The sequence below is a fragment of the Callorhinchus milii genome, unplaced genomic scaffold, assembly GCF_018977255.1.
Source record: "Callorhinchus milii isolate IMCB2004 unplaced genomic scaffold, IMCB_Cmil_1.0 Scaffold37, whole genome shotgun sequence".
NCBI lineage: Eukaryota > Metazoa > Chordata > Chondrichthyes > Chimaeriformes > Callorhinchidae > Callorhinchus > Callorhinchus milii.
Genome location: NW_024704778.1, coordinates 288,375 through 313,510, shown reverse-complemented (window position 1 = coordinate 313,510; position 25,136 = coordinate 288,375). Strand labels below are relative to the sequence as shown.

Below are 25,136 nucleotides of genomic sequence, written 5' to 3'. Positions count from 1 at the left end.
AATCCCAGTCTCTAGGTCGCTCTCTGGGATAATTCCGATCTCTGTGATAGTCTCTGGGACAGTGCCAGTCCTGGTCATCAGAAAGACAACAGTCGCAGGATTGATCCCAGTCACTAGAATGATACCATTCTCTGATCCAGACTCTGCAATAATCCCAATTCCTGGGCCATTTTCTGAAATGATCGCAGCCTCCAGGCCAGTCTTCGGGATGATCCCAGCCTCGGGGCCAATCTCGGTCACATGGATGATCCCGATACCTGGAGTGTGACCTCAGATAGTCTCGGTTCCTCGGGTGGTTATGGTGTCTGGAGTGGTGTCTAAACCAGACATTATCCCTGTCTGGAGGGCCATCTCTTGGGTGGTCCCATTCTCGTGGCCGGTTTCCTGCGTGCTCCTGCTCACTGGGATGGTCTCTAACAAAATCCCGATGCCTGCTTGTGGAATGACCCCGGTCCCTAGGTTGGTGATCACAATGATCCCAGTCGCAGGATTGACACCATTCTCTGTTACAGTCTCTGGAATGATCCCAATCCCTAGGCAGGTCTCGGAACCATTCACTGTGAGAGTCCCGGTCCCGGTGATCCCAGTCTCTCTCTGTACGATGATCTCTTGGATAGTCTCGGTCTCTGGGATGGTCACGGCCGCTGGGATGCTCCGAATCTCTAAACCAGACTCCAGCATCATCCCAGTTTTTATCCCGAGGGCAACATCTCGCATGGTCCTGTTTTCTTGACCAGTATCCTGTATTCTCCTGATTCCGGGTGTGTTCCTGGTTTCTGGGCTGATCTCTGGGATGCCCTGGGCCTCTGTGTTGGTCCCTGGGAAGCCCCTGGCCCCTGGGCTGGTCACTGGGAAGACCCTGGCCCCTGGGCTGGTCACTAGGAAGCCCCTGGCCCCTGGGCTGGTCACTGGGAAGCCCCTGGCCCCTGGGCTGGTCACTGGGAAACCCTTGGCCACTGGGCTGGTCACTGGGAAACCCCTGGCCCCTGGGCTGGTCACTGGAAAACCCCTGGCCACTGGGCTGGTCGTTGGGAAGCCCCTGGCCTCTGGAGTGGTCACTAGATAGTCCCTGGACCCTGGGGTGGTCACTGGGAAGCCCCTGACCGTTGGGAAGTTCCTGGCCCCTGGGCTGGTCCCTAGGAAGCCCTTGGCCCCTGGGCTGGTCTCTGGGAAGCCCTTGGCCCCTGGGCTGGTCACTGGGAAGCCCCTGGCCTCTGTAGTGGTCCCTAGATAGTCCCTGGACCCTGGGCTGGTCCCTAGGAAGCCCCTGGCCCCTGGGCTGGTCTCTGGGAAGTCCCTGAGGTTGCCTGATCATGTGTCTCCACCGTTCCCTGGGCCAGTGTCTGACAAAATCCCAGTCTCTTTCTGTACGACGATCTCTTGGATAGTCTGGATCTGTGGGATGGTCACGGCTGCTGGAATGCTCCCAATCATCATCACAGTCTTTGTCTGTAGGGTAACGTCTCACATGGTCCTGTTCTCTTGACCAGTCTCCTGCGTCCTCCTGCATACTCGGAAGTCCATGTTCTCTGGGAAGCTCCTTGTCCATGGGATTTCCCTGGCGCCTGGGCTGGTCCCCGGGAAGCCCCTGGTCCCCGGGCTGGTCCCTGGGAAGCCCCTGATCCCTGGGCTGGTCCCCGGGAAGCCCCTGGTCCCCGGGCTGGTCCCTGGGAAGCCCCTGATCCCCGGGCTGGTCCCCGGGAAGCCCCTGGTCCCCGGGCTGGTCCCCGGGCTGGTCCCCGGGAAGCCCCTGGTCCCCAGGCTCATCCCCGGGAAGCCCCTGGTCCCCGGGCTCATCCCCGGGAAGCCCATGGCCCCCGGGCGGGTCCCCGGGAAGCCCTGGTCCCCGGGCTCATCCCTGCGAAGCCCATGGCCCCCGGGCGGGTCCCCGGGAAGCTCCTGGTCCCCGGGAAGCCGCTGGTCCCTGGGATCATCCCCGGGAAGCCCCTGGTCCCTGGTTTGGTCCCCGGGCGGGTCCCCGGGCAGCCCCTGGTCCCCGGTCTGGTCCCCGGGCAGCCCCTGGCCCCCGGGCGGGTCCCCGGGCAGCCCCTGACCCCCGGGCGGGTCCCCGGGAGGGTCCCGGGCAGCCCCTGGTCCCCGGGCGGGTCTGGGCAGCCCCTGTCCCGGGCTGGCCCCGGGCGGCCCCTGACCCCCGGGCGGGTCTCCGGGCAGGTCCCCGGGCGGCCCCTGGAGCGGCTTGACTCCGCGCCTGGGCCGCTCCGCCAGACCGTCGCCGGGCGACGAGGGGTCCGAGCGACAGCTGCCGCGTCCAATCAGTGGGCTCGGGGCAGCCCAGGGCCTCCATGGCAGCCAATGGGCGGCGAAGGGGGGGGGGGGCGGGATCAACAGCGCGTGGGCCGTCTCCGCCTCAACTCAATCCGTGGACGCCGCCCGGGGTTCACCCACACACACACCCACACACACGACGGTAAGTCGCCCACCGAACACCCGCCGGTAAAGTCGCTCAACTTGCGGCAGGAAACGCCACCAACGTCTGTGACTGCCTGACCGACCCCCTCCCCGCCTCTCCCTCTCTCTCTCTCCCTCTCCTTCGCCGCTGTCCGCCGCTCCTCACGGCACTGACGGACTAACTGACTCGACGGCCTCGCGCCCAAACCAACCGCCGCCGGCGCCTCGCGGACGGACGGACTGACTGACTTGACTGACGGCCGCCCCGTCCAATCAGGCGGCTCGCGCGGGCCCAGCAGCCAATGAGCGGCGGCGAGAAGGACGGGGTGGGCGTGGAAGGGAGGGGGCGGGGCAGCCAATGGGTTGGGGGGGGGGCGGTGTCAACAGCACGCGCGGCGGCGAGGCGTCTCTGCCGCCTCGCGCGGGCAACGGCCACTCTGGCCCCGCCCATAACAACCCCGCGTGACCCACCCGGCCCCGCCCACCTCACTCGGCCCCGCCCACAACGGCTGACACCCGCCCGGTGACCACGCCCATAGCAACCGAGCATCTCCCAACACATAGCTACCCCGCCTCGCCCATAGCAACCGAGCATCTCCCAACCACCATAGCTACCCCGCCTCGCCCATAGCAACCGAGCATCTCCCAACCACCATAGCTACCCCGCCTCGCCCATAGCAACCGAGCATCTCCCAACCACCGTAGCTACCCCGCCTCGCCCATAGCAACCGAGCATCTCCCAACACATAGCTACCCCGCCTCGCCCATAGCGACCGAGCATCTCCCAACCACCATAGCTACCCCGCCTCGCCCCTAGCAACCGAGCATCTCCCAACCACCATAGCTACCCCGCCTCGCCCATAGCGACCGAGCATCTCCCAACGACATTGCTACCCCGCCTCGCCCCTAGCAACCGAGCATCTCCCAATACATAGCTACCCCGCCTCGCCCATAGCAACCGAGCATCTCCCAACCACCGTAGCTACCCCGCCTCGGCCATAGCAACCGAGCATCTCCCAACACATAGCTACCCCGCCTCGCCCATAGCAACCGGGCATCTCCCAACCACCATAGCTACCCCGCCTCGCCCATAGCGACCGAGCATCTCCCAACCACCGTAGCTACCCCGCCTCGCCCATAGCAACCACTGGGCCCCGCCCGGAAACCCGTCACCGTGACCGGCCGGGCGTCTGACACACACACACACACACACGTTAACCCGTGAAGGTGTCACAGTTATTATCAGACTACACGGAGGCGTCTATCCGGACCGTACAGAGCCACTCAGTGTGAGGGTGAGCAGACGGCGGTGAACAGGGGAATCCCAATCTCAATGCTGAAGGTAAGAGGGTTCCTATAAGTTGCTTTAAGTCCGCTCCGAGGTTCTCGGGCTGCAGCTGGGGAGGGTGTCAGAGGCCCAGCGGTGAGGCCAGTGGCTCCTCAGTGCCCCGGGGCTCGTTCAACATACCGAGAAGCTGCTGGTAACACCGACGCTGAGCATTCACTTGCCTGTCCCGCTGCACGCGTGTGCGTGCGCGCGCGTCCGTCCGTCCCCGGCGTCCGACCCTTTTCCTTTTCTAAAGTCGAGCAGCGAAGGAGACTGACAGAGGGAGAGAGAGAGAGAGAATACTAGAGGCCAGCGCAGAGACCGTGATTATCCCAGAGACCACCATAGAGACCGGGATTATTCCAGAGCCCAGCCCAGTGACCAGCGAAGACACGTTAATTATCCCAGAGACCAGCACAGAGACTGGGATTATCCCAGAGACCAGCACAGAGACCGTGATTATCCCAGAGACCAGCACAGAGACTGGGATTATTCCAGAGCCCAGCCCAGTGACCAGCCAAGACACGTTGATTATCCCAGAGATCAGCACAGAGACCAGCCCAGAAGATGGGATCATTCCAGAAAATCGATCAGGGATGGAAACCATTCCAGCTACTGGGATCAGTTCAATGACCAGCCCAGGGACTCGGATCATCCCAAAGACAGGGACCAGGATCATCCCAAAGACAGAGACCAGGATCATCCCAAAGACAGGGACTCGGATCATCCCAAAGACAGGGACCAGGATCATCCCAAAGACAGAGACCAGGATCATCCCAAAGACAGGGACTCGGATCATCCCAAAGACAGGGACTCGGATCATCCCAAAGACAGGGACTCGGATCATCCCAAAGACAGGGACTCGAATCATCCCACAGACAGGGACTCGGATCATCCCAAAGACAGGGACTCGGATCATCCCAAAGACAGGGACTCGGATCATCCCAAAGACAGGGACTCGGATCATCCCAAAGACAGGGACTCGGATCATCCCAAAGACAGGGACTCGGATCATCCCAAAGACAGGGACTCGGATCATCCCAAAGACAGGGACTCGGATCATCCCAAAGACAGGGACTCGGATCATCCCAAAGACAAGGACCCGGATCATCCCAAAGACCCTGATCATCCCAAAGACAAGGAATCTAATCGTCCCAAGGACAGACACTTTGATCGTACCAAAGGCAAGGAATGCGATCGTCTCAAAGACAGACACTCTGATCGTTCCAAAGACCCTCATCGCACCAAAGACAGAGAGTGCGACCGTTTCAAAGACAAGGATCCTCCCATGGACAAGGATCTGGATTGTGCTGTGGCCAGTGACAGTAATCCTCCCAAAGACAAGGACAAGGATCGTCCCACAGATAGGGAATGGGACTGTGATTTTGCCAGAGACTGGCCCAGGAATTGGGATTTTGCCAGTGACTGGCCAAGTGACTGGGATTTTGCCAGTGACAATCCCATCTGTTTTGGAGCCCAGGAACATGCTACAGAACAGCTTGGAAACCAGGACAATCCAAGAAGCCAGGATATTCCAAGAAACCAGGATTAGTGGCATTAAGGGACTGAGGGATAATTCCCCTGCTGCAATCATCCCCAGGCTGGGATGATCTCAGATTCTGGCCTTGGAGAGTGGGATCATCCCAGATTCCAACCAAGAGCCTGGGATCATCCCAGATTCTGGCTGAGAGTCTAGATTTTCCCAGATTCTGGCTGAGAGACTGGAATTATTCCACATTTTGATTGATAGATTGAGATCATTCCAGAGACTAGCCGAGTAACTAGCCGGGGATTGGAAACGTCTGAGATAGTGATTGAGGGACTCGGATCATCTAAATTCTTCTGGAGAAACTGTGATTATCCCTGGAGACTAGTCCATGGACTGGGACCATCTAGAGAATGGGATCTTCCCAGAGCCTTGGATATTCCCAGAGATCAGCCTCAACGAAAGTATCATTTTACCAATAGTGTTGCAAAATCAATTGAGCAAACGTTTGGGACCTCAACAAGTGCTCGTGTAAGGAAAGCACTTATCTGACCATTAAACAATAACAACTTGGATTTATATAGCGCTCCTCACACAGGGAGGCTTTCCAGATCACTTGTCAGTGGCAGAGCATGATGCCAAGCCAGGGGGAGGTGAGCATAGGCACTGTCGAAGAGGAAGGTCTGAAGATGGGGAAGGAAGGAGAAAAGCGGAGGGACTGGGGGAGAGTGTTCCAGGGTTTCGGGTGTAGTGGCTAAAAGTGTGGCCGCTGCTGGTGCAACAGCGGGTACAAGGGACAAGCAGGAGGCCAGAGCCAGTCGAGGTAGTGGGCAGTGGAGTGGGGAGTAAGCAGGTCAGTGATGTACGGCGATGCCAGGCCATGAAGGCATTTGAAGCAGCACTGGACTATGAACTCAAGTCCCCACCTTCTGACCTAGAATAGAGTGTGCCAGAGATGGAGCCAAGCTGATGCAGGTGGAAAGTACTGCGATGAAGTGGTGGAGCATGGGCTCGATAGGCTGAATTGCCTGGTAAGCCCCACCTGTGCCTGGGGTATTTTAATAATAATGATCCTTACATTTGATATAGGGCACAGTGTCTTATCACGTCTTCGAGACATCTCAAAGCACTTCACAGGACGTACTGTAAAGTGAATTGACTGTATATTTTGTGACAGCCAATTGCGCACAGCGGTGTCCCACAAACAGTCGTGGTTTGAGTGACCAAATTATTAGTATTTTGGATGGGATTATTACCTCCGGAAAAGTAATCCAGCAATCGACTAACAACCGGGTTCCTACTTACTCCGAGATAAACAGAGGCGCACGCGTGTGTGTGTGGAGTAAGGAAACTTGCCCAAGGTTTCGCCCCGACCCTCCCTGGCCGGGAATCGAGCCCAGTTCCTCTCGTTTGCGAGGCACGTGCTCTAGCTACTAAGGACTGCAGGACTTCATATTGCAGACTGTTGATATTTTTCTTGGTGATGCCCTCCAGGCTTCCGGTAGTGACTGAGTGGCTCTCGGTATGAGTTGGCCCCTGGAGGAGTGGAAGGGCGAACTGTCCAGCCAAGCTCTGAGGAAGGTGACAGAGTGTGAGAGGCAGTTGGAGAAACTGGGGCGAGAGAGGCAACAGAGGCAACTGCAGCTGGACGCTATGGAATCCACCTTCCACAAGCAGCAGCAGAAGGTGATCGCCGTGGGAGGGGCGGGGGGCCAGAGAGTGGGAACTGGCACGGACTGAAGATAGGGATGGCGGAGAGATCAGGGAAGAGAGTTCCAGAGCTGAAAGTGTGGCCACCCGTGGCGGAGCGGAGAGCACGAGGGCCAAGCGGGAGGCCGGAGCCAGCCGAGCGGAGGCGGCGGGTGGTGGGTTGGGGAGTAAGCATGTCGGAGGGGTAGGGAGGTGTTGGGGAGACCAGCGAGTCGTCGAGGCGGGAGATCACAAATGCATGGACGGGTTTCGGCTGCGTTTGGGGTAAGGTTGGCTGGCACGTAGACCTCACATCTCTTGTGTTGTTTTAAGCTGGAGGATGAGAGGCACGAGCACGCGAGCCTGAGGAGAGAGGCACAGAGCCTGAGGGACGAGGCCAGCCAGGGGGAGAGGAGCCGGCAGAGGCTGTGTCAGGAACTACAGGTGAAGGAGGCTCTGGTGTGCAGCCTGGAGGGCCAGCTGGTAGCTGCCAGGAAGCGAACAGACAACCTGGAGCATGAATTAAAGAGGTACCTCTCTCTCTCTCTCTCCCCCCACCCCATCTCTCTCCCCCCACCCCCATCTCTCTCCCCCCACCCTGCTCTTTCTCTCTTTCTCTCTCAAACCTCGAATGCACTCAAGCTTAATACTCGCAGAAACCCTCGCTCGCAAGGCAAGAGCTCTAACCACTACGCTACAGGCACTCCACACCTATGACGATCTCTCCTTTTCCACCACATCTTTTTATCACTTTTCCGCAGGTTAGAAACAGAGCTTGAGCGGAACCTCAGGAGCCCACTGCCCTCACCCTCAGCCTCCCAGCTCTATCCCGGTCTGTCCAACACCTCCTCACCTTGTCCCAGAGACAACCAGGGTAAGTGATCAAACCAGCAAATACTGTCCCAACACATGGATAATCCTTTAGCCTCGTCGCAATGAGGGGCATCAAGTGAAACCCCCCCTCGCCTAAGGTTCAAATGGAAGGATTATTACTATTGCTGGCTGTTGCATTTGACACAAAATGTCACTACGTGGCCCCTCTCCCCCCTGACTCGGTGTCAGACTCTGCCACTGTCAAGCGCTCCGGGACACTACCCCACGTGAAGGGCGCAACATAAATGCGAGTTGTTGTTGTACGAGGAGCTATAAACATTCAAGTTCCTTCTTGTCAACTGATGAGCTCAGTAACACGAGGCCATCTGGGTGGGTGATAGGCATTTTCCAGACTCAGGGCAAGTGTAAAAATAATTTCTTTGCACACTTTCCTTGGTTGAAGGCGCCCAATGGGAGGATCTGCAGAGGAAATATCAGAGGGAGGCAGAGGAGAGACAGAGGCTGGGGACCGAAGTCAACACTCTGAGGCTACAGGTGAGCGGTCACACTGGGGCGAGAACAACACGATAAGGGAAGGGAGTTCCTCTCACTCTCTCCCAGTGTCCTGGGAGGGTGGGTGGGGGGGCGGGGGCTGTGCTCCTTCAGATGAGACGTTAAACCCATCTTAAGCAGCAGGAGAGCAGTGGGTGTTATTTGAATGTTCTTTGGCCTCAGGTTCAGCCGCTGGAGCTCAGCCACAGAAGCCATGGACGAGAGGATAACAGAGCACAGAGCAGCCCGACTAACTGTCCCTGGCAGAACCCCGATCACCAGCCCCCCAGCACCCCAGCTGGTCGGGGAGCCCCCTTGTCTGTGTTGCCCTGGGAGGAGCGAGCGACACAACAGCCCCCCTGCAGACCGCTCACTCCTGACCCCACCCACCCCCACCTCAGCTGGGCCGAGGAGAGCAGCAGCCCACAGGTGGATGGACTGAGAGAGGAAAATAGGGGTAAGAGCTCCAGCTTCAAACATCGTAAGGCACTTCATAGTTGTGTGGCAACTGGCTCCGGCCTTCTGCATGTACCTCTGGCCCCCCGTTCCACCATTGCTGGCCGCGCTTTCCGCCACTTCGCCCCAAATCTCTGGAACGCTCTTCCTCTATCCCTCCGTCTTGCCCCAATTGGCTGCCGCGTTTGCCCACAAAACACGCAGTCGCTACACTTTACAATATAGATGAGACACTGTGGAGTCCTTAGTCAGTGGTTAGATCGCTTGCAATGAAACATAATTACAGGCAGGGCGAAACCTTGGGCAAGTTTTCTTACTCCACACGCCTAATAATAAAAAAAAAAAAAAAAAAAAAAAATTGGTCATTTTCAATCCACGACTGTTTGTGGGACATTGCTGTGCGCATTGGCTGCCGCGTTCGCCCACAAATGATAAGGCGCTATATCAAATGCAGGGATTATTAATATTAACTTTCCAGCATTCTCTCTCCACTCTCTCTGCGCCCCTGGTATCAACCTGTGTCGCACAGTGCTGAGAAGCACAGTGACCGAGTTGGAAATTTGGGTTCAGTCTCAGGAAAAAGAAATCAAAATCCACGACAACAGGTTGCAGGAGCTGCAGTCGCGGCTGGAGATGAGCGAGGCACAGCTGGCAGCAAAACAGCAAACCCTGAACCACGGTCAACAACTCCTGAGCAGAGCTAACCAGGGACAGGAGCTCGCCAACACCAAGGTCTGTGTGTGTCTGTATGTGTGTGTGTGTGACTGTGTGTGTCAGGGCGTGACACTGTGAGAGTGAAATAGTTGTGGCACTGTGTGTGTGTGTGTGTGTGTGTGAGAGAGGCGTGTGTGTGTATATGTGCGTGTGCATGTGGGGGATCCTGTGACTGAGGGAGCCTGTGGGTGTGTGCTTTACCTGCAGTGTGCGGGACTGGAGCAGAGGCTGAAGCAGGTGACGGCAGAGCTGGGGTGTCTGAGGCAGAACGCAGAAAGCGCCCGGCATTCAGCGGAGCAGAGACTGAGACAGCGGGAGAGGGAACACCAGCAGGTGAAGGCCCACCCTGCCCCGGGTAACGTCTCCGAGCTGAGCTGCTGTCTTCTCTCCAGAACATTTTTATTCCTGTTTCACAAAGTCTTTCGAGGCTGGGAAGCCGTTCCTGGTGTCGACTCTCCATCACACACAGGCAGGACAATCCTGTTCATTGAACAGGTCATTGAACTTGTCCCTCGTGCCCTCCGCTCCACCATCGGCGGCCATGCCACCCACTATGCCCCGAAACGCTAGAACACTCTCCCTCTATCCCTCCCTCCACCTTGCCCCTTGCTTTCCCATCTTCAGGTTGCGCCTAAAGCCTCCCCCTGGCTCGGTGTCCGAATCCGCCACTGTCAAGCACTCTGGGACGCTGCCCTGGGTGAGGGTCTCTGTGTAAATGCAAGTTGTTGTTGTTGATGGGACAGCGGGATTGTGACCTGGTTTCAGGAGCTACAGGAGCTAGCCGAGCAGCAGTCTGGGTACCAGATGCTGGAGCAGGAGAGCAGGGAAGCTCAGAGCACAGCTTCACACCAGATACAGCAGCTGCAGAGAGAGCACCTCGAGCTACAAGCCACGGTGGATAAGGTAACACAGGCTGCTGCTATCTAACGTACTGTTTCCAAAGCCTTCACTCTCTCGTTAGGAGTTACGGTGCCCTGTGTTATTGGGAGTGAGATTCCGGGTTCGATTCCCGGCTGGTCAGGGTCAGGGCGAAACGTTAGGAAAGTTTCCTTACTCCACACACACACACACACCTCGGTTTACCGAACAGTAAGTAGGAATCCGCTTGTTAGTTGATAGGCAGATTGCTTTCCGGGGGCAATAATCCCCTCAAAATAAATAATAACTTGGTCACTCAATCCACGACTATGTGTGGGGACGCTGCCGTGTGCAAATGGCTGCCGCATTTCGCCCACAAAATAAGCAGTCACTACACTTTATCAGTGTATCCTGTGAAGCGCTTTGAGACGTCTCGACGACATGATAAGGCGCAGTATCAAATGTTAAGATTATTATTATTATTATTATTGTGAAGGTGACAGCACAGAAACAGCTGGTGGACAGGGAGCTGCAGGAACTGGAAGAAAAGGTTGACTGGGCGGTGGGGGAACTCGCAGCCTATCAAAAGAGAGAAGCCGATCTGCAGAGAGAAAAGCAGGTAAGAGTTATGTTGAAGGAAAGCATTGCTCACCCCTCTATTGTGGGGGAGTCACCGGGTACCATTCTCTGTCAGCAAGGGGGACTCGTATCTTGGTGCCCTCTGGCACTTCACCTCCATCCCTACTTGAGACCAATTGTAGAAACGTAGGAATAGGAGGCCATTCAGCCCCTCGAGCCTGTTCCACCATTCGACAAGATCATGGCTGACCTGTACCTCAACTTGAATTACGCGCCTTTGAATTATCCTTAATACCCTGACCTACAAACATCTTTCCTTCTCAGTCTGGACAATGTGAATGGATCCAGCCATAATTCACAGCCTATTGGGGGAGAGAGGTAATTTTGTTGTTGCTGTTTGTTTGTGTGTGCATGTGAAAACTTGCCTCCTCCTACAGAGGAATAGAGGGGTATTTGGGAGGGTATAGGAGAAGGGTTTAGGAGTGGGGTATTGTGTGTAGTATGGCACAGGCTAGTTGGGTGAATGGCTGTTCGCTGTACAGTTTGCTGTGTAATCCTGTCTATCTGTATGTTAGCTTACACTGGAGAAGAACAGCACATGTCAGGGACAGAGCACACAGCGCCTCCTGCAACTCGAGGCACAGCTGACACGTATGGAACAGGATCTCACCTGGAGTCAGACATCCAGGGAGGAGATGAGGGGTAGGCAATGCTTTTCTTCAACATAACAATAGTTCCCGTTACCTTTCTCTCTGTATTGTACGTTCAGGACTTTGAGCTCACAGTGATTATAATGTTCCAGCGCAGTGCTCTGTTCAGGGCGGTCTTTCAAGATCTTCCTTCAAAAAAAAATAATAATGTGGTCACTCAATCCACGACTGTTTGTGGGACGTCGCTGTGCGCAATTGGCTGCCGCGTTTCGCCCACAAAACACATTCACTACATTTTACAGTGTATCCTGTGAAGCGTTTTGAGACGTCTCGAAGATGTGATAAGGGGCTGTATCAAATGCCAGGATTATCATTGTTATTATTATTGGAGCTGAGGTTGTGATATTCTCTTTTAGGGGAAAACCTGTCTCTATCGGTCAAAGTCGAGGCTCTTCAGCGAGAGATTAATGTGCAGCGGGAAGGTCTCTCTGTCAACCCAGGCCCACAGCTGCTGTCCTGCCCGTCCAGCCTGAGCCAGCAGGAGGCCAGCCAGTCAGACCCACATGTGGTGGTCTCCTCACAGGGGGTCCTGCCCTCACAGTGCGGCGACCATCAAGCCCAGGAGGCCAGAGAGGGCAGCCCAGCAGCAGCTCAACCGCTGGAGAATGGAGCAGTTTGTGGAGTCATTGCTGTGCCTTCCTTCACTGAGGCTGCAGCAGGCGTGGCTGCAGCGTGGGCGGGGCTGCAGTACCTGAGGGGGAAGCGGAGGTTCTGAAGGATAATGGTGAGCTGGAGGGCGAGCAGCAAAGCCGGCTGGAGGCGGAGTTGGGACAGGACTCAGGGGAGAGGAGAGCCCGGCTGATGGAGAAGGGAGCAAGTGGAGATGGCCCGCCAGACGGAGACCTGGAGAGGTCCCAGCTGCATGCACGGCTGCTGGAGCTGGAGAAGAGGTGTGAGGATCTGACCAGGGAGAAGGAGCGGGCAGAGCAAAGGCACAGCGAGGCCCAGCGCACGCTGCAGGAACTCCAGGCCATGCTCCACAGGGAGATACAGCAGCTGACGGCGGCCTTGGAGGTCCAAACTCAAAACATGGAGGACCTGCTGCTCAGTGTTGAGGGGAAGGACCGCACCATAGCCGACCTCTGCAAGAGGCTAAACCAAGCCCTGAAGGCCATATCCTGGCTGCAGAGCGACTCGGAGGTGATTTGGGAACACAACGAAGGCGAGAGGGAAGGTCCTGACACACGGTCAGCGCTGGGACAAGATCGCTCAATGGAGCCTCCGGAGTTGAGCAAGCAGCTCCGCGTGGATCCCGTGAGGAAGTGTTCCATTATATGTTAGTGGCCAAAGGCACAGACAGACTTGAGGGAGACATTGGCAGTGTCTCAGGGCAGCACAGGCACAACAGCAGCACGGTCGGTACTTCACGGCGAGAGGTCGGTGATTCCGAGGCCAGGTGGGCTCTGAGCTTTCGAGGGGAGGAGGTGGAGGAAGCAGAGCTGGAATCATCTGTCTCTATCTCGCACCCTCGTGGCCGGGAGAGCGCGAGGTTAGCGGAGGAGCTGAGGTTAAAGGAAGGGCAGGGGACGGAGGAGCCGGGGAGCGTGAGACGTAAATTCACTGAGTGTCTAAAGGCTGCGGATGGCACCGGGCTTATCGTGGTGGAGGAGGAGAGCGGAGCCAGCAATCAGTCTGAGAGCAACTGGCCATACGTAGTAGATCCCCCTGGAGAGCGGGAGGCGGCCCGGTCCCCCACACGAGAGCCTGAGACTCAAGAAGCTCTCGGGACCCCCACACGAGAGGCCGAGACCCCCACACAAGAGGCCGGGACCCCCACACGAGAGGCCAAGACACCCACACAAGAGGTCGAGACTCCCACACAAAAGGTAGAGACTCCCACACAAGAGGTCGAGACCCCCACACAAGAGGTCGAGACCCCCACACGAGAGGCCGATACCCCCACACACGAGGCCAAGACCCCCACACAAGAGGTCGAGACTCCCACACAAGAGGTCGAGACTCCCACACAAGAGGTCGAGACCCCCACACAAGAGGTCGAGACCCCCACACAAGAGGTCGAGACCCCCACACGAGAGGTCGAGACCCCCACACAAGAGGTCGAGACTTCCACACAAGAGGTCGAGACTCCCACACAAGAGGCCGACACCCCCACACGAGAGGACAAGACCCCCACACGAGAGGTCGAGACTCCCACACAAGAGGTCGAGACTCCCACACAAGAGGCCGGGACCCCCACACGAGAGGCCGACACCCCCACACGAGAGGCCAAGACCCCCACACAAAAGGTCGAGACCCCCACACGAGAGGCGTCGTTGACCAGGATACGAGCAGAAGGACCGGCAGGAAGGCGACAGGTGGGGGAGCAGGGAGTGCGATTACACACAGCGAGAATGCAGCCAACGGAGCTGGGGCTGAAGGTGGAGCCGGCAGAGTTGGCCCGGAAGTTACTGCAGAGACGGGGGTTTCTACAGCACCTGTCGGTGGCCTTCGACGACACGGAGTACGAGCCGTATGGGCTGCCGGACGTGGTGCAGAAAGGTGAGTCACATCACCTCCTCTCTACAGCTCTCACACAGTAAAGCTCCCTCTACACTGTGTGTCCCTCCACACTCCCCAGGTCAGTGACAGCGGGAGTTGGAGACAGAGTTAGGATTGACTGTACAGTGTGGTGACTGTGTGTTTTGCGGCAGCTGATTTTCACCGTGTTGGCAGGTTTTGGGGATATTCCGGCCGGGCCCTCCTGCCCCCACGTCCTACGCCGAGCTCTGCTGAGCAGCCTGTCTGTGCCAGAGGAGAGACCAGCCTCCCTGCCCACCAGCCAGAACCTCGCCAACGGCAAAGTGGAACAGTGAGAGAGCAAAGGTATTCACTGAGCGGGAGTCTGACCACTCCCCCCCCCACCCCCACCCCACACACCCGCCATTCCCTGCTCCCGATTTAGCCTCTCGGAGGAAATTCCAACACTTAGAGCCTTGGAAGCAAGAGGCCTTGGGTTTGATCCTCAGCCGGGAAAATAGTTTCCTTACACGACACACCTCTGTTTACTCAGCAGTGAGTAGGAACCCGGTTGTTGGTCGATCGGTGGATCGATTTTCCCTTAAAAAAATAATAATTTTGTTACTCAGCCCACGACTGTGTGTGGGACGCTGCTGTGCTCATTTGGCTGCTGCGTTTCGCCCACAAACTGTAGAGTCACTACACTGTACAGTAAATTCTGTGAAGCGCTTTGAGACGTCTCGAAGATGTGATAAGGCGCTTTATCAAATGCCAGGACTGTTTGTTGTTGTTGTTCTCTTTACAAGTCAGGGTTTACAAGGAGCGGTCACACTCGATGCGCAAATTCTCACTAACGTGACGACAGGACCAGTCCTCTTAAATATTAAGCGTCCTGACTCACTTTTTCACACGGGAATGTGTAAATTTAAACAGTATTTTCGTGCCTTGCGTCAATTAAATCCGTCAAAAGTTTTCACAGGCGTGGAAATTGTTTTTCTCACAAACGTTTAATTGTACCTTGGTGTGGTCACGTGGATCGTGCCAATGGCTGCTCCCTGGATCAGTGAGGTGTCCCATAGTCCCCACAAGGTCTCTGGGGGACTCGGTCCTGTGTGTTGGGATCTCTGTGAGTTTACTGAGGGGCCCCTGTCCCTCTCCCACTGCCCCTCGCCGAGTATCAGCCTCCAGCTGCTCACGCTGACCCGGTGTCCGTGTGTGTCAGACCCGCGGCCGATTCTTCTTTTTATTATTATAAGTGGGAAAAAAAAAGCCACGTTTCGTTATTACTCGGAGTAATTAAGTAATAGCAGTTCTTTCATATTTTCATGAAATCAACTCTGAGCCACTTTCACACCCGACATGGAGACCAGACTCCCAATTCTGTGTGTGAGTCACTATTTATACAAGTGTTTTTACAGAGAGAGAGAGAGAAATGTGCCTAAAATCATTCCGAGTCCACACTGAAATTTCAAAACTATCTCCTTCTCTTCCCTCTCCGCCTCCCCCCCCCCCTCCCCCCCCCTCCTCTCCCCCTCCCTCCCTTTCCCACTCCCCATATATACATTTTCACACAATTACATCAGTTGAAGAAGGGGAAAGGAATGAGGGAGTGAGTTGGAGGAACAAACTTGGGGGAGAAGAGAGTTGACGATGAGATGTTTCGATGCTCTTCAACCTCATCAGAGGATCCTCCCCGAAGCCCGAGGGGCGCGAGGGTCACCGTCTTTGAAACTCCAGAGCGACTGGAATCCTGCGGAGACCACGATATCAGCTGTTGTGTCTTGTACTGACCGGCAGAACCAGGGCACACGGCCCGCGAGGGAGACGGAGGGAGGGGGGGAATGCCATCGATTTCTGTCAGGAAATAATACCCGGGGAAAGAGGATACGGTGCACAGTTTGGGGGCGCGACGTGTCGAGCGACTGCCCGGATGGTGGAAGTCGAACGGGATGGACCTCGGCCTTCTTTCGCCAACAAAGTTCTTATGTTCTCATCGCCCACCCAACGAGACAGCGTTAAGCTGCGTCCTATCCAGGACTCCCAGTGTCCAGGCCTCAACTGTCCTTCGCTCATAACCCCGGCCACTGACCCTTGAGGTAAAGGATACTTTGAGGCCCTTTCTCACAGGCCCAGTGCTGGGGAGAGAAAGAGGGCGGAAGGACCTGTACCTGAAGATGAGGAGAGTTGACCCGGAGGCCCCGAGTCCTGAGGACCACAGTTTGGGCGCCGTCACCAAACTGCAGTACATGAGGTGGCGCGAGACCCTGAGCTCCACCTCCAGCCTCGCCTTCCGCATCGAGGGGCTGACGGTGAGGCCCCTCCACCCTCCATCACCCTCCCTCCATCTCTCGCTCCATCCCTCCATCTCTCTCTCCTCTCCCTCCCTCCCTCCATCTCTCTCTCCATCGCTCCCCCCATCACCCTCCTTCCATCTCTCCCTCCCTCCATCTCTCCCTCCCTCCCTCCATCTCTCCCTCCCTCCATCTCTCTCCCTCCCTCCATCTCTCTCTCCATCGCTCCCTCCATCACCCTCCTTCCATCTCTCCCTCCCTCCCTCCATCTCTCTCCTCTCCCTCCCTCTATCTCTCCCTCCATCGCTCCCTCCTCTCCCTCCATCACCCTCCCTCCATCTCTCCCTCCCTCCATCTCTCCTTCCCTCCATCTCTCCTTCCCTCCATCTCTCTCCTCTCCCTCCATCACCCTCCCTCCATCTCTCCCTCCCTCCTTCCCTCCATCTCTCCTTCCCTCCTTCCCTCCATCTCTCCCTCCCTCCATCTCTCTCCTCTCCCTCCCTCCATCTCTCCCTCCATCGCTCCCTCCTCTCCCTCCATCACCCTCCCTCCCTTCATCTCTCCCTCCCCCTCCCTCAACCTCTCCCCTCTCCCTCGCTCCCTCGCTCTCTCCAATCACTGACCCCGTCCCTCGTTGGCTCAGACGAGACCGTGAAACCGTGAAGGCACCTCCCGCGACGAAGGGTTTCCCGGCGTCTGATATCAACAACAACAACAACAACAACATTAATAACAATAAAACAACAGCAATAGGAATTATAATATTAATAACGATATTCACCACAAACAGATTAGTAACAAAAATAATAATCGTAATGTCAGTAACACATTAATAGCGACAAATAATGACAGTAATAACATCAATAATAACATCAATAATGACAGCAATAACATCAATAATAACATCAATAATAACAGTAATAACATCAATAATAACAATAATAACAATGATAACAATAACACTATCGGCCGCTCAGACCGTGGGCTGTAATGTGATTATTGTCTGAGTTACAGACGGCCGATGGGAAAGTCCTGAAAGACTTTAAGCAAACGCGGAGCCGAGAGCAGATCACAGCCACGTTACTGAGGTTCACTGGGGGTGAGGTGGACATTCTGGTGAGGCTGAGACCGAGAGGCCGAGGGGTGGGGGGTGGGGAGCGGGGGGGGGGGGTTGGGGGGTGTAGGGGGGAAGCGGGAGGGGGGGTGGGGGTGGGCGGAGGACGTTACCGTGTTCCTATTCGTGTCTGGTGGGCGTTTCGAGGTCTGACCCTGAGGAATAGAGCAACAGGACGAGGCCATTCAGCCCCTCCAGCCTGTTCCGCCGTTCTATGGCTGATCCGTACCTCGGCTCCAATTACCCGCCCCTCGCCCCCCCCCCACCGCCCCCCACCGCCCCTCGATGCCCCGACAATTACAATAATAAATATTAGTAAGAACAATAATCCTTACATCTGAGCCCAGTGGCTCCCACACACAGAGGTCTCTCTCTCTCTCTCTCTCCCTCTCTCTCTGTCGCTTCCCGGGGATTCACCCGATAGCAATGGAGTGTAGTGACTGTTTGCTGAGGGATTGGGATTGTCTTTCGCAGAAAGGTTACCTGGAACAGCTGAGATCCATCGAAGAGGCTTTGGGTCGGTCGGTCTTCTTCAAGACGCACGAGGTAAGTGGAAGCCAACGACGACAACTTGCATTTCCCAGCGCCCCCTTCCTCTTCGACTGACCAACCGGGCCTTCGGTCACCCTCCTACCCCCACCCTCCACCCCCTCCCGATCCCAACCCCCTGTCCGGCTCGGGTCCAAGCCCCTGACTGTCCCCGGGCCTGGGAACGTTCTCCCTCCTGCCGCGAGAGGTGGTCAGTGTTGTTGTTGTTGTTGTTGTTGTTGCTGTAGGTGATCGGGAGTTCGCTGCTGTTTGTCCACGAGAGTCTGGGGAAGCCGGAGGTTTGGCTGATCGACTTTGGGAAGACCACAGCCCTCCCCCAGGGCCAGACCCTGAGGCACGACATTCCCTGGGAGGAGGGGAACCGAGAGGATGGATACCTCCTGGGGCTCCATAACCTCATGGACATCTTCTCCCAGGCCCTGACGCAGAGGCTCACAGACACCGAGACAACCTGAGGGGCGAGAGGTGGGGTGGGGGGGGGGTGGGGGGTGGCACTGAGACATCTCACATCCCACCCCCCCCCCACCACCACCCAGAGAAAGGGGGGAAGAGGGGGTGGGCGATGAACATTGAATGGTGAGATCACACACACATGGACACACAGGGACACAAACACACACACAGGGACACACACACACACACAGGGACACACACAGACACGGACACACACACACACTGGGACAGACACGGACACACACACAGGGACACACACACTGGGACACACAGACACGGACACACACACAGGGACACACACACACACGGACACGCACACGGACCCACACACATACAGGGACACACACACGTGTTCCTGATGACCTTTAGTATAACGCACTACAGCTTCTTGGACACTAATTTTAGCAAAATACTTATCATTCCGAACAGATTGTATGTGGGGATCGAGCCCCAGCCCTCCCCCCCCCCCCACACCCCGTCTGTGCCGGTCTCTCTCTCTCTGTCTCTGCCCCCTCCCTCTGTGAGGGTCTCGAGCCCCCGGTTCCCGAGCCCGGAGGGGCCGAGGGCCCCCGGTTCCCGAGCCCGGAGGGGCTGAGGGTCCCCGGTTCCCGAGCCCGGAGGGCCCCGGTTCCCGAGCCCAGAGGGGCCGAGGGTCCCCGGTTCCCGAGCCCGGAGGGGCCCCGGTTCCCGAGCCCGGAGGGGCCGAGGGTCCCCGGTTCCCGAGCCCGGAGGGGCCGAGGGTCCCCGGTTCCCGAGCCCGGAGGGGCCGAGGGTCCCCGGGCACTCACTGCTGGTGGCGGTCCGGCCCAGACACGGGAGGACCTGGAAAGGGCCGACCAGTCACTGGGGGCAGAGAATCCTCCCCTCAGCCCCTGGTAACCCCACAGCCATAGCCCCCACTGACTGACTGGCGGGGGGGGGGGGGGGTCCGGGCTGGACACGCAGCGGTTTCCGTGTGTCACGGTGACAGGTGTCCGTGTGTGTGTTTTGGGGTCAGAACCCGTGTAAAATAAATAGTTTTGTCTCCTGGAATAACAAAGGGAATTACAATGATCATTAATATACTCCACAGATATTACCTCCTGATATGGGGTCAGTGTGAGACAAATGTACCTTCACACACAGGCGGTTGGTCTGTTGTTTGATAATTGCACTTTTTAAAGGTATTGTATTGTTTATGTACAGTGGGTTTGTATTATACACAATAACACATGTAATACCCATCAATCTCACAGTCATGAACACAGCACCGGGTCACAAACACCCCCACCCACCCCACCCCACCCACCCCACCCCACCCACTCCATTCCCACTTTCGACCCCACACACACAGCGCGCACACACACACACAGCTCACACACACACACGCACACGCACACGCAGCGCGCGCACACAGAGCGCACATACACACAGCGCACGCAACACACAGTGCGCACGCGCAACCAGCACACGCACGCCGCGCGCGCACGCACAGACAGCGCACGCACACAGCGCGCGCACACACAGACACACAGTGCACACGCACAGCATGCACATACACATACACACACACACACACACACAGGGCGCACACACAGACTTGAGATACCTGGGTTATGAGACGCGGTCGATGAGGAGGGTCTTGAGACGGGTCTTGAAGGAGGCGACGGAGGGAGGGAGGGAGGGAGGGGTGTAAGGAGGGAAGGAGGGAGGGAGGAAGGGGGCGAGGGCTGTGGGATGGAGTTCCAGAGGGTGGGGGGGCACACACTCATGTACACACAGACACTCTCTCAGTCTCACAGACACACACACAGACACACACCCACACACACAGACACACAGACACACACACACAGCCCCACTGCCACCGGTAACAGTTTAGCCGAGTCTGACTCGGAGTGAGTCACTCTGACCCACTCCCTCACTCGCTGTCCGGGAAGCAGCGAAGTTCCCACGTTCAGCCCCACATCGGCGCTCACTCTCTCTCTCTCTCTCTCTCTCTCTCCCTGTGTGGCCCTCCAGGGAGAGAGCGCGCAACAGGGAGAGAGAGAGAGAGAGAGCGCATTCCATTCCTACAATCCCTCTCTGGGATTTCCATGTGAAGCCGGGAATGTGGGGAATTCTCGGTCGGGTTTGGAGACTCTTAAGTGTGTCAGACACACGGCCGGTCACGGTGACGGGTTTCCGTGTGTGTCAGACACACGGCCGGTCACGGTGACGGGTTTCCGTGTGTGTGTGTGTCAGACACACGGCCGGTCACGGTGACGGGTTTCCGTGTGTGTGTGCGTCAGACACCCGACCGGTCACGGTGACGGGTTTCCGTGTGTGTCAGACACACGGCCGGTCACGGTGACGGGTTTCCGTGTGTGTGTGTGTGTCAGACACCCGACCGGTCACGGCGACGGGTTTCCGTGTGTGTCGGAAAAAACATACGAACAGCAAAAAAAAAAAGAAAAAAAAGCTTTGCCCGGGAGGAGAGAGAGTCAGTCAGTGTCGGAGCCGGGAGAGGCCTTCACGGGTTGCTATTCCCGGCTGGTTTTCCAGGCTCACTATTCCCGGTTCTCCTCCGATCGCCATTTTAAACTGTCGTCCTTGCGGGCGTCAGGTCGGATCTGGTTCCTCATGCCCCCCAGGAGGCTGGAGGTGGCCTCCGTCGCCACGATCAGAGGCCGGACCACCGTGGGGGGATCTGCCTCAGGACCCCGCCCACCGCCCCCGTCAGCCCCTTCTGCTCGTGCCCCCGGGCGGCCACGTCACACATGGTGAGGGCCGTGTCCAACACGCCCTGTAGCAGTGAGAGAGAGGGAGAGAGAGTGAGGGAGAGATAGAGAGAGACAGTGAGAGAGAGAGAGAGAGAGAGAGTGAGATAGAGAGAGAGAGATGAGAGAGAGAGAGAGAGAGAGACAGTGAGAGGGTTCAGACGCTCGGCTGAAGGGATTACCTCTCGGACGGTGTCGTAAGCCTTGGCCACCCCCTCCCTCAGGTCAGCCGGCTGTTGTCCTCTCCGCGATCTCCTCAGGTGTCTGCGATCAGTCAAGGCCTTGGTAATGGGGGGGGTGGGCGAGAGGATGTCATACACCGTCTCTGCTGTCGCCTGTCACACAGCGAGGGAGAGAGACTGAGACACAGAGACTGAGACACACAGAGACTGAGACACACAGAGACTGAGACACAGAGAGAGTGAGACACAGAGAGACTGAGACACACAGAGACTGAGACACACAGAGACTGAGACACACAGAGAGAGACTGAGACACAGAGACTGAGACACACAGAGACTGAGACACACAGAGACTGAGACACACAGAGACTGAGACACACAGAGACTGAGACACACAGAGACTGAGACACAGAGAGACTGAGACACACAGAGACTGAGACACACAGAGACTGAGACACACAGAGACTGAGACACAGAGACTGAGACACACAGAGAGAGACTGAGACACAGAGACTGAGACACACAGAGACTGAGACACACAGAGACTGAGACAGACAGAGACTGAGACACACAGAGACTGAGACACACAGAGACTGAGACACAGAGAGACTGAGACACACAGAGACTGAGACACACAGAGAGAGACTGAGACACACAGAGACTGAGACACACAGAGACTGAGACAGACAGAGACTGAGACACACAGAGACTGAGACACACAGAGACTGAGACACACAGAGACTGAGACACACAGAGAGAGACTGAGACACACAGAGAGAGACTGAGACACAGAGACTGAGACACACAGAGACTGAGACACACAGAGAGACTGAGACACAGAGCCTGAGACACGGAGACTGAGACACACAGAGACTGAGACACCCTGCCCTACACACACACACACACACACACACCTCCCTCCCTCTCTTCCCCACCTCCCGGCCTCTCTCTCCCCCTCTTTCTCTCTAGCCCCCTCCTTCACTCTCTCTCTTTCCCCTCCCTTCTCTCCCCCCCTCGCCCGCCCTCCCTCCCTCCTCCCTCTCTCTCTCTCCTTGCACTCCTCCATCTTCCTTTCTTCCCCCTTCTCCCCTCTCTCGCCCTCCCTCTCCCGGGTACCTGAATGGCCTGGACCAGTCGGTTGCTGAGCTCGAGGGCAGCCGAGGCTGTTGAGGTGCCGAAGGAAGCTGCCCCCCTCTGCAGACCCCGCATAATCCTCCCGTCTTTACGGTATTGCTCGATCGGGAGCCAGAACAGGTCTCTGAGCCCATGGACTGGGGTGGGGAGAGAGAGAGAGAGAGAGGACATCAGTCACTGTACAGCCCCACCCAGCCCCAAACCCCAACCCCATCCCAGCCCCCAACCCCATCCCAGCACCCAAACCCCATCCCAGCCCCCAACCCCATCCCAGCCCCCAACCCCATCCCAAACCCCAACCCAGCCCCCAACCCCATCCCAGCCCCCAACCCCATCCTAAACCCCGACCCCATCCCAAACCCCAACCCCATCCCAGCACCCAAACCCCATCCCAGCCCCCCAACCCCATCCCAGCCCCCAACCCAGCCACCAAACCCCAACCCCATCCCAGCCCCCCAACCCCATCCCAGCCCCCAACCCCATCCCAAACCCCAACCCCATCCCAGCCCCCAAACCCCTCCATACTGTGCTTTACACTGTGCGTCCATACCCCCAGGTCAGGGTTAGAGACACAGTAAAGCTCCTCTACACTGTGCGTACACTACACTACATACTGCTGGTAACCAGAGGCGTGTGCGTGTGTATCTGTGCGTGTGTGTGTGTGTGTGTGTGTGTGTGTGTGTGAGTGGGGGGGGTGGTGGTGGGGGAGATACTCACAGAGCTGAACGACAGAGTGCATGGGGCCAACCCCGCCCAGAATCCCGGGCAGTTGGTTTTTCCTGATATCCGTCAGCCACTCGCTCAGAGCATAGTTTATCACCTTGTCCACTCCCAGCAGCCTGTCACACCAACAACAACAACAACTTCAGCCGGCACTCACACAGGCAGCGCCCAGGAGCCGGCGGGAGGGGTGGGGGGGTGGGGGGCGGACCGTGGGTCACAGAGGAAGGTCTTCAGACGTGATGTCAACCCCCACCACTCAAACCCCAGCCCACACCAAGCCAGAGTCACAGTCAGAGGCACAGAGAGAGATGGAGAGAGAGAGACAGAGAGGCAGAGAGCGAAAGAGAGAGAAAGAGAGAGGGAGAGAGACAGAGAGATAGACAGAGAGCGAGAGAGAGAGAGACAGAAAGAGAGAGAGAAAGAGACAGAGAGAGAGAGAGAGGGAGACAGAGAGAGGGGGAGGAGGAGGGAGAGACGGTGGTGGTGGGGGGGAGGGGGTGTATAGCCCCCACTTTGCGGCGTGTACTGTGTCCCTGTTAGAGCTTTACCCGTGACGACAGCACAGACGTTTCAGTTTGAGTTCCGAGCAGTTGAGCTGAGCGAGGCCAATCAGGATCCCGGCAAACGTACCCTGAGGGGAGAGAGAGAGGTGAGAGAGCGTACGACGGAGAGAGAGAGAGAGGACGAGAGAGAGAGAGAGAGAGAGAGAGAGGACGAGAGGAGCAGAGTGTAACGAGCAGAGAGAGAGAGGAGAGACAGAGAAGAGTGTGTAGAGACAAGAAGCAGTAGTACGACCCAGAGAGAGTGAGAAGACGGAGAAGGAGAGAGTCGGAGAGAGAAGGGAGTGAGGAGAGACAGAGAGAGAGTGAGAGAGCAGAGAGAGAGTGAGAGTAGAGAGGTGAGAGAAGAGGAGATGAGAGTGACAGAGAGAGAGAGGGAGAGGGAGATAGAGAGACACCCCCCCCCCGGCCCGCGCTCCTCACCTGGTCCATGGTGACATGTTTGCCGTGATAGTCCAGCCAGATCGGTACCTCGGAGGTGAAACGGAACTCCCTGTGAGAGAGAGAGAGAGAGAAAGAGGCGGAGTGTGAGAGAGGAGAGGGAGAGGGGAGGGTGTGAGAGGAGAGAGAGAGGCAGGAGGGAGGGGGAGGGAGAGCGCGGAGAGTGTGAGAGAGAGCAGAGAGAGAGGAGAGAGGAGCGGCGGGAGGGAGAGAGGGGAGCGTGCAGAGAGGGAGAGAGAGCGGGAGAGTGTGAGAGACGGAGAGGGAGAAGAGGGTGGAGAGGAGAAGAGAGAGGGTAGAGAGGGAGAGAGGAGTGTGCTGAGAGAGAGAGAGGAGCGGGGGGGTGTGAGAGGGAGGGAGAGAGCAGTGCAGGATTGAGAGGAGAGAGAGGGCGAGAGGGGAGAGGCGGGAGGGGGGAGCTGTGCGAGGGAGAGAGAGGGCGAGGGAGGGGAGTGTGAGAGGAGAGAGAGAGCGTGTGGAGGGGAGTGAGTAGGAGATGAGAGGGAGAGAGAGGGAGAGGGAGAGAGAGCGTGGGAGAGGTGAGAGAGAGCGGTGAGAGGGGAGAGAGAGGGGGAGTGGAGAGAGAGCGTGTGGAGGGGAGAGAGTGTGAGAGAGAGAGTGTGGTGAGAGGGGAGAGTGTGTGTAGAGAGAGGGAGAGAGTGGGGAGTGGTGAGAGGGAGAGAGAGTGGGAGAGGGGGAGGGGAGTGTGAGGAGAGAGAGAGAGAGTGTGTGAGAGAGAGCAGAGGGGTGAGGTGAGAGAAGATTGGAGAGGGGGGGAGTGTGTGAGAGGAGAGAGAGGGTGGAGAGGGGGGGCAGTGTGAGAGAGGAGAGAGAGGGGGAGGAGGAGATGTGTGAGAGAGAGAGAGTGTGTGAGAGGGAGAGAGTGTGTGTGAGAGGGAGA

General features: G+C 57.2%; 5 protein-coding genes across 5 annotated transcripts; 4 read left to right on the top strand and 1 right to left on the bottom strand.

The window, feature by feature from the left end:
• The first annotated feature begins 3,742 nt into the window (after positions 1-3,742).
• On the top strand, positions 3,743-5,288 carry LOC103172343 (putative surface protein SACOL0050). The gene is made up of 2 exons (XM_042345249.1): positions 3,743-3,751; positions 4,017-5,288. The coding sequence occupies exons 1-2, from the start codon at positions 3,743-3,745 to the stop codon at positions 5,286-5,288; spliced, it is 1,281 nt and encodes a 426-aa protein (XP_042201183.1).
• Positions 5,289-5,941: 653 nt separating this feature from the next.
• On the top strand, positions 5,942-12,310 carry LOC103172342 (centromere protein F-like). Its single transcript, XM_007885120.2, has 12 exons — positions 5,942-6,253; positions 6,717-6,908; positions 7,245-7,441; positions 7,673-7,785; positions 8,188-8,279; positions 8,460-8,733; positions 9,262-9,464; positions 9,654-9,779; positions 10,212-10,349; positions 10,801-10,923; positions 11,459-11,585; positions 11,950-12,310. The coding sequence occupies exons 2-12, from the start codon at positions 6,747-6,749 to the stop codon at positions 12,306-12,308; spliced, it is 1,914 nt and encodes a 637-aa protein (XP_007883311.2). The 5' UTR covers positions 5,942-6,253; positions 6,717-6,746; the 3' UTR covers positions 12,309-12,310.
• Positions 12,311-12,857: 547 nt separating this feature from the next.
• Positions 12,858-14,462, top strand: LOC103173661 (neurofilament heavy polypeptide-like). Its single transcript, XM_042345269.1, has 2 exons — positions 12,858-14,092; positions 14,267-14,462. Exons 1-2 carry the CDS (start codon positions 12,868-12,870, stop codon positions 14,404-14,406), a joined length of 1,365 nt encoding a protein of 454 aa, XP_042201203.1. The 5' UTR covers positions 12,858-12,867; the 3' UTR covers positions 14,407-14,462.
• A 1,747-nt stretch (positions 14,463-16,209) lies between these two features.
• On the top strand, positions 16,210-18,461 carry LOC121851417 (inositol-trisphosphate 3-kinase A-like). The gene is made up of 4 exons (XM_042345270.1): positions 16,210-16,359; positions 17,356-17,457; positions 17,930-18,001; positions 18,232-18,461. Exons 1-4 carry the CDS (start codon positions 16,225-16,227, stop codon positions 18,457-18,459), a joined length of 537 nt encoding a protein of 178 aa, XP_042201204.1. The 5' UTR covers positions 16,210-16,224; the 3' UTR covers positions 18,460-18,461.
• Positions 18,462-20,905: 2,444 nt separating this feature from the next.
• On the bottom strand, positions 20,906-24,292 carry LOC121851414 (autophagy-related protein 2 homolog A-like; the record flags this gene model as incomplete). Its single annotated transcript, XM_042345248.1, is given in 7 exon segments — positions 20,906-21,125; positions 21,128-21,221; positions 21,378-21,530; positions 22,494-22,648; positions 23,229-23,350; positions 23,783-23,865; positions 24,218-24,292. Coding segments are annotated over 7 exon segments (822 nt in total), but the record flags the coding sequence as incomplete, so codon positions are not given.
• Positions 24,293-25,136: the final 844 nt, after the last annotated feature.

What these genes read in the sequence shown, in the direction of transcription:
- LOC103172342 (XM_007885120.2), top strand. Translation starts at nt 6,747, where the DNA reads ATGAGTTGGCCCCTGGAGGAGTGGAAGGGCGAACTGTCCAGCCAAGCT. An exon ending in AGGAGCTCGCCAACACCAAG is followed by an intron (nt 9,465 to 9,653) that starts GTCTGTGTGTGT and finishes CTTTACCTGCAG; the next exon opens with TGTGCGGGACTGGAGCAGAG. An exon ending in GGGAGAGGGAACACCAGCAG is followed by an intron (nt 9,780 to 10,211) that starts GTGAAGGCCCAC and finishes ACCTGGTTTCAG; the next exon opens with GAGCTACAGGAGCTAGCCGA.
- LOC103173661 (XM_042345269.1), top strand. Translation starts at nt 12,868, where the DNA reads ATGTTAGTGGCCAAAGGCACAGACAGACTTGAGGGAGACATTGGCAGT. An exon ending in GCCGGACGTGGTGCAGAAAG is followed by an intron (nt 14,093 to 14,266) that starts GTGAGTCACATC and finishes CCGTGTTGGCAG; the next exon opens with GTTTTGGGGATATTCCGGCC.
- LOC121851417 (XM_042345270.1), top strand. Translation starts at nt 16,225, where the DNA reads ATGAGGAGAGTTGACCCGGAGGCCCCGAGTCCTGAGGACCACAGTTTG. An exon ending in TCCGCATCGAGGGGCTGACG is followed by an intron (nt 16,360 to 17,355) that starts GTGAGGCCCCTC and finishes TCTGAGTTACAG; the next exon opens with ACGGCCGATGGGAAAGTCCT. An exon ending in GGGGTGAGGTGGACATTCTG is followed by an intron (nt 17,458 to 17,929) that starts GTGAGGCTGAGA and finishes TGTCTTTCGCAG; the next exon opens with AAAGGTTACCTGGAACAGCT.